The sequence below is a fragment of the Calonectris borealis genome, chromosome 2, assembly GCF_964195595.1.
Source record: "Calonectris borealis chromosome 2, bCalBor7.hap1.2, whole genome shotgun sequence".
NCBI classification, from domain to species: Eukaryota; Metazoa; Chordata; class Aves; order Procellariiformes; family Procellariidae; genus Calonectris; species Calonectris borealis.
Genome location: NC_134313.1, coordinates 113,587,525 through 113,595,294, shown reverse-complemented (window position 1 = coordinate 113,595,294; position 7,770 = coordinate 113,587,525). Strand labels below are relative to the sequence as shown.

Sequence of the window (7,770 nt, the reverse complement as noted above, 5' to 3'; positions counted from 1 at the left end):
TGGGGGGGGAAGCAATGACTGGAAGCGAGCGAGCAAGGCAGCGTTTTAATGCACGTACCATTTGGGGCCATTCTCCAAGGAGAGAACAACATCAGCTGCCATGTGGCTGTACGGGGCCATCGTACTCACCAGCAACCCCCCCCCCCCTTCTTTTTGCACTGACTTCTCTGCAAAAACACCTTTCCTCCACCCGGGTGTACCTGACGGGTGAACTCTCCCTGGTGACTCCCACTTCGTGGAAAGTAAAACTGCCCGGAGCAATGCGCGTGCTTCACGCAGGCCGAGCGAGGCGGATGCGCCCAAGGCCAACAGTAACGGGTCTGGAAGACCCCCACAGAGCCATTAGAAGAAAAGGTGATTTAGACTCAGGCTGCACTGCTTTCAAAATAGGAAATTGACAATATTTTTTGCATTTTCTAGTACTGTAGGGTGAGCGGTGGGTTTCCAACTGCTATGGCGATGCCAACTGACGTGCCAGATATACACAAAAGCAAGTTTTGGCTCTGTAACTGGAAGAGCAGGAGTAGAGGGCTACCAGTGAACATGCGAGCAATGATGGTGGGACCTCCCCCAGACTGCCACACATGGAGAAGGAGGTTGGCAAGTGAAAGCTGGTGTCCAGCCTAACAGTGCCGTGCTCAGAGAGCCCAGCCTACGTTACCACAACAACCCCAAAACCCAGAACAGCTGGGCTACGATGTATTGCTACCCTCACAGGTACCGAAACAGGCTCTTGAGCATAAACCAGAGAAACATGAGAAGATACTACAAGCTGAAAAGTGACACATGGGCATAAGTGGCACATACGTTGAATGGTGAAAATGATACACCGTTTGCACAAACTCCCCGGGGACACGGTGGAGCCTCTGGTTCTTTGACTTTGCCAAATCAAAACGGGATGCCTTTCTGGAGCGTGCGGTTTCAGCCAAGACACATTGTTGGCCCAAGACAGGGGTGAGTGAGTGACAAAGGTTTGTCAAATCCAGGAAGGCAAATTAGCTACTCAAACAGTCCCTTTTAGCCTTGAGCAATATGAATGGCTCCTTCGAAGCTCTGATGGATCACATCTGTTAATAGCTTCCCAGCTTCAATTGGGCCAGCAAATACAATTATGAACTGGAAAATTGAGTTTAAAAAATAGTTTTTGTTGTGTTTTTTTTTTAATGTATTGGCTCTATAACAATAAAAGGCTTCTCTCCCAAGCCACCTACTCCCAAGCTGGTCGTAAGTCTCCCTGTTGAAATTGTTTATAAACATGTAATTGATGGCTTAATAAACAGCCAGCGATTGGTTACCGAGAACCATCTGAAACACGTCCAGCACAGCCTTTCCTCATGCACACGCTGCCGTTTCTCAGCAGGGGTGTCAGCCGTCTCACAGCGCTGCAACGTACAGCGCGGACACCGAAGCGTCCCTCCTCCCCCCGTGACCTGCCTGGCCGGAGGCGTCCCTCCTCGCCCCGGCAGCAGGGCAGGGGCAAGGGCTGCGTTCGGGCAGCGGGTCTCTACAGGGCTGCCTCTGGGCGATGAGAGCGCAACGGGGAGCAGCTTTGCCACGTTGCAACAGCAAACCAACCATTTGCCATGGTGAGCTGTGCCCGATTCCCCGTGCAGCCCTGGGACCACTGTGGGAGGGCTGATAGTTGGTCACGGGCAGGGAGGTCGGGAGGGGAACCAGCAAAGGGCAAAGAGCAGGAATATGTGTGCATGAGACAGAGGAAGGAAGAAATGCTAAAGATACAGAGCAAGACAGGAGCTGGGTGATGATAAAAGCTGTAGGATATTTACATTTGTCTTGATTTCTGACATTCCAGCTCACAGTGCAAATCCTTGGTACGTGCTGTGATAAGCCCAAATATGGCCCCAGCACTGGATTCCTGTGATGTTTTCCTACTGATTTACAGCTTCTTCCTCTGATTCTAACAACTGTTAATAGATCAATGTTATATCTGACAGCTTCACTGAGGTTGTATTCCTACACATTCCTCAAATGCCATGCCCAGAATCAGCTGGTATTTCACCTTTTTTTACAGTAAAAAAAAAAAAAGTGCTATGGCTTTCTAGCCTATAGAAATCACCTGCAGGTGCTACTTCTAATTTTGACTGGGCTAAAGTTTATCTGTATTTCAAAATTGACCACACTGCCCCATCTCATTGTATGTCTGATACCAGCTCCTTACAGACATCAAATCCACGACTGTAAGTGCCTGCCCCATTCACATTCCCTAGCAGCATTTTACTATCGGGATTTAACTGAGAAGTCCGCAAGGGCTGGACTTGCATGCAGCTTCTACAAGTGGGTGAACTTAAACAGTGAACTGTTCTCCACCCCAACCTGTTTACCCAGGAGCACTGTGTTTTCAGGGGTGCAGACATGGAGCCCAGCACAGCAAAAAGCATGCTTGAAGAGCTAGTGCTTATGGAGCAAATGCCATTCACTTCTACCCGTGAGTAGCTTCATGACCACAGTGCGTTAGTTCCAATTTTTGCTGGTGTAACTGAGCCTGGGTATTGACCCATTGGTTTGCTTTGAAATGAAATGCACCAAGAGAGAGAGGTTGGGTTGGTCTTTTTGAATTTTGCTTAGTTACCAGACATGCTTGTTGTTCCACTTGTTTGTTTGCTATTTTTAATGGCAGTTTAAATTTCTTAATTTTGTAAATCCTGGATATAGTGGAAAAACATTTAAGATTATCAGATTGCTTGCAATCACTTTGATTAATTTGGCTAGTCTGAGAACTGGGCCATTCGTTTTCTACTTGTTTTACATGCCATGACCATCATTCTTTTGAAGCTGTAACTGCGTGTTATGTCAATGGGCATTTACGTATTTTAAAACACACGATCCATCCACGAAGGTGTATGTGCTAAAAGGGATGTAAAAGAGAGTTCTCCCAGCAAAGGAATTGTTACTGCGAATAAGAACCAGTGGCTCAGCAAATTACATCTCAACTCTTTGTATTTAAAAAAAAAAAAGTCCCCAGTATGGAATACAGCAATTTTGTTATTTCATTGTATGAAATACTCCATAAGACCCTGATCGTCTCTCCACAAATGCGGTATGCAATGAAGGGATTATAGACTACCCAAATCACCAAACATGCACATAATTTTACTATCCAGTCATTTAAAAAAGAAGGTTGAAAAACAGAATACCAAATACTGCAAAAAATGAGAGTTGGACTAAGAATAGCTTTCTGGTCCCCTCCTTCCTCTGAAATGGATTAAACATGACACAATCTCAGTATCATTATGCAAGGCAGTGACATCTATCTGTGTGTGTGTTTACAAAAACCTTAAACATCTGCTAGGGATCAAAGGGCTGATGGTTTTACATTTCCTATTTGCTTGAACCTCCTAATTTCTTGTGCTCCATAACTCTGAAACTACAGCCTAGGGGTACCATGGCAGTGCATTTCGAAGTTGGTTGTCCACCTCAGTGTGATGTATCCAATGCATCCAGAGAGGATTTTGTCACTGTATGCTCACTTTACATCATTGTGCCCGGTTATTTTGTGCCTATATGTCTAGGGGGAAAAATTGCAACAGTTTTACAAGGTCTAGTTTCTTTTGAGTAACAGAAAATTGCAAAGTCATTTCATCTGACCTTTCTTTAAAAAAAAAAAAACCAAAACAAAACAAAAACATGCACTTCACACGTTTACATTGGTTTACAATTAAAAAAAAGAAAAAGGAGGCATACAGACATTCAAAAAGGGGAGAGAGAGAAAAGAGAGAGAGGGAGGGGATGGGTGTAGCAATACTGATTCAAAACTGAAATGGAAGACAGTTTCTCCCTAGAACACTTTAGGGTTTTCAGAGTCCTTATTCCATAAAAGGAATATACTTGAAACACATCCCATTTAGGTGAGATGAGATTGCTAAAATACATACACAACTAAAAAATATGAGTCTTTTTTTTTTCATCTGTTATCTCCTAAGGTTTTTTTTTTTTTCATGTCTATTGCATAACAGCAAGGAACTTGCTTTCTTCTGCAAGTGAGGTCAACAAAGAGCTCATGTCCCCAATAGCCATGTTGGTTGTGCTTACGGGCATAGATGGGAATGTAAGAGACGCTCGGGGAGTGGTGAGGCGTGAGGAATTGCGGGAGAGATTCTGAATGATACTCGGGCTCAGGGCTCCCGAAATTAAGCTGACATGGTCCCCATCATCTATGATAGCATCAAAATCAATCTGCACACCCTCTAGGCTGTTGCTGTCAATGCTGTCAACTGTGCTCGACACTTGGTTAGCCCCCGGGGAAAGAAGCTCAGATGAGTTTGCAGTCGCAGTCCCCTGCAGCAGGCAGTTAGCTTCCGAACCAAAGAAAGAACCTGTTTTCATAGCTTGGTGGCTAAAGCCCGTGGTTTGGTCATATAACTGACCAGAGTAATTCTGCACGTTAGAGCAGAACTGCTGTGATTGACCTTGCATCTCCATCTTAATGGTGTTTACCCTGTGCGTCTGGTTGCCATCACTTACATGTCCTTGCTGTTGTGCCAGGTTGTTTCTCAACACGTTTTGCCGTCTGCTGCCGCTGTAATTATAGCACTGCTGGTAACTTTTGGCCACCAACAAACCTGGCTGGCTACCAATCGTGTGAGACACCGGTGGACAACTCTGCAGCCCTTGATACAGGCTGCTTTGTGAGGTAGGACTAACCTGCCCTACCATCATTTGACCGGATTGATTGACTCCCTGGTAATGAACGCTGTCTCCGATTGGTTGGTTTTGCAAATATTCCTGTTCCATCATATTCCTGTTCTGCATCCCATTTGCCATACCGGTGGCTTCATCGCTGGGTGCCATGGGATGGCCGAAATTTTGCGGGTTCCCACTCACTGACACGTTGCTGCTTCTCAGCTTCTGCCCTTGAACTGCCACGCCACAGGAATTGTCCGTTGCCCCAGACATCATTGCTTGCCTGCCGATGCTTTCACTGTAAGGCTTATTGGGCTGCATGCTGAAAGAATTACCTGCTCCGCTGCCAAGAACCGTGTTTTGCTGTAAACCGTAGGAACTGTTGTTTTCCACCAGGTTCTGATAGCCGTTCTGCTGGGCCACGTTGCTTCTCTCCAGGTTCTGCTGCTGAACCATCATATTGTTATACAGTCCGAAGGCCCGAGTCTGCTGCACCGCTGAGCGCTGACCGCATTTCAGTTTCGAAGGAGATAAGTCAGCACTTCCTGAGCTTACTTCGTTCCACTGAATGGGCAAGTCGCTCTTGTTTGCCTCGGAGCCTGCCTGCTGACTGCTCGGTGGAGGGGCTTGGTCAAAGTTGCTGGGGTTGTTGTTTCCTAACACTGAGCTGTGATGCATTTTGTGGCTGTCTAGGACATTGTTCAACAAGTGGTCATACATGCCCTGGTTCTGGGAATTCAGATACTGGACCACGTCATCTGGCAGGAGATCCTCATCATTCAGACTGCCACCCGCTTCCATTGTAGCAGCCTCCAGGGCGACGTTCTCGCTGATGCTTGGAGGACAGGGGGAGCTGAAGCTGCGGAAGACGCCACCCTCAGAACGGGTAAAGTTCTGAAGAACAAGGTTGCGCTTTTCCATGGATGGAGGCAAAGCAGGAGGGTTAAAGCTATTAAGACTGTTGAAACGCTGGACTCTAGGGACAGAGAGGTTGTCAGAGGCCATTCTTACTGGATCACTGGCTCTCCTCGTCCCGTTTCCTAGAGCATCGTGAGACAGAAAATGCCTCCTGCTGTAACCATTTGCCCCACCATCACTACATCTTCGAGGGGCATTCACTGGAGGCAATGGAGATACTCCGGACTCCCTGCAGTCACCCAAGAGTGCCATCCTTGTTTTGAGGCTCATCCTCTCCATGTTAGGCAGTGGAGTTGGTGGGGGTCCACCAGTAGCTGCTGCATATTTAGCTTTCAGCCTGTATTGCTGGGCCGGGGTGAGGCTGAGAAGACTTGGCAGGTCATCACACTGGCTTGCTTCACTGGAGCGCCGGGAGGCATCCGTCGAGATGGGGTCATAGGAGTCTGCAACACTCACGTTCTGTGGTCTTCCCTCCGCCTGGGAGGCGTCGCTGGACCTCCGGCTGGAGAAGCAAGGTGAGATTCCAGAGGACCTGCGGCTGCTCAAGTAGGCTGAACTGATTGTGCTAGTATTGCTGTCCCTCCTGTTCAGCATGTTCAACACAGTGATGTCCGTACTTGAAAGTTCGTTCCTGTTCGGCAGAATAGTCATGGATCCTCCTACACTGCAGCTGCTGTTCGACTGGGTACCTGGAGGTAAAATTCACAGTTAAACAAATGGGCATCACCCAGAAACTGGTGCAGAAAACACCTAGTAAAGAAGGGGAGTATAGAAGAAAAGCCTGCATCATTACAGCAAATCATAGCAGTGCTCTTTATTGAAAGAAGTAGGGATAAATACTGTGTCCTTAGGTTAAAAGCTAATTCAGAGACTCAAGGGTAACATTTCAGTGTGAATCCCAGCACAAAATTTATAGGCCATAGCCACAAACTGTCATCAGCTGGTGTAGTCCTCTGGCCTGCAGTGCCGCTATGCTGACTGATGTGCCAGAAGGACACATTCGTAAGGGAGCTTTTTATAGGCAAAATATAATTGAGCAGGCATTTGCATGGAATGGCAAAATATACAAATTGGAGGCTATTCAAGGTCATTTCTAAGACTTCTTGAAATACTCTTGAAATAAGTCCTAACAACTGCAAAACATCTTTGCTGGTTTCCTTGTTTTGTTTTTAAGTAAACAGAATAAATTTCTTAATTTACATAGTTTCTTTCGGTTGAACGGGTTTTAGAAAACCTGGGCTGTCGCTGCTGGGTGGAGTCAGAAACCTACGGGCATGTTGTAAGCAATGTAGAGGCAGCAGAGACGTACATTTTGGCAAGGAGCAGTTCCTTGTATGAAAACAACTATGGATCTTCAGCGTTCAATCTTGCCTTGCTCCCACTCATGGATATCTGCCCTTTGTAGCAGTAGTATCTGTAGATATGATTACTTTTATGTGTGGAAACAGTTTATTTAAAGGGCAGCCCAACACATCTGTGCAAAGGGTGCCTTGTTAAGGCCTCATCTGAAAGACTTCCGTACGCTAAACTGGCAGGTATTTATTTCATCTGCCTTGCCTCAAAACCAGACAGGATTATGATGACCTTGGGTCCAAACCTTTAACTGTAGGGAATATTTCAAACGTGATGCATGGTTCCCCTGCTGGCCCCCTTTCTGTAAAACATGGAACTATCTGACTTCTCTCAGGGTGGGTAGTAGGGCTTGTAATGAGGGGATAAACAAGAAGTGATCATTTTACGAACCATTCTCACAGCTGCTGGGTTTCATAAGCTGCACTACTGTTTTGCAAGGGTTGCAAGACTGTGCTAGCAAGCAACAAATTTAGGGACAAAAAGTGTTACCACTCCCGCTATGTATATCTCACCATTTCCTATGAGAGGCGGCAAGGTTGGGGCTTTGGAAGGTGGAACGGGGTTCAGTCTTGGAAGCATTCCATTAACTTGTTTCAACCTTTCTAATTTCACTTGCTCCATCCATTTGGTCCCTGTCATATTCCTCCTGGCCTGTAAGCCAAGTGCTGTGGTGGCTGTGGAAATGGTAGAGTCCATGATTGGGGTTTCATCGATGACACTGAGGTCTCCTACACTACCGCCACCGGTCAGAGTAAGCTCGATCCCATTGTTGGAATAGTTGCTGATGGGGGACTGTTCGCTGCTGCATGTAGACTGACCACCAGGGCTTGGCTGAGATGTCTGTTGGAGTGAAGTAAG

General features: G+C 46.6%; 1 protein-coding gene across 1 annotated transcript in view; it reads right to left on the bottom strand.

Moving 5' to 3' along the window:
- Positions 1-2,940: 2,940 nt before the first annotated feature.
- Positions 2,941-7,770, bottom strand: part of GLI3 (GLI family zinc finger 3) — a 211,960-nt gene continuing 207,130 nt past the window's right edge. The window contains exons 14-15 of the mRNA XM_075142959.1: positions 7,425-7,752; positions 2,941-6,248 (exon numbers count right to left, since the gene is read on the bottom strand). Of these exons, the coding sequence (XP_074999060.1) occupies positions 3,961-6,248; positions 7,425-7,752 (2,616 nt within the window). The 3' untranslated portion in view covers positions 2,941-3,960. The remainder of the gene's footprint in view (positions 6,249-7,424; positions 7,753-7,770) is intronic.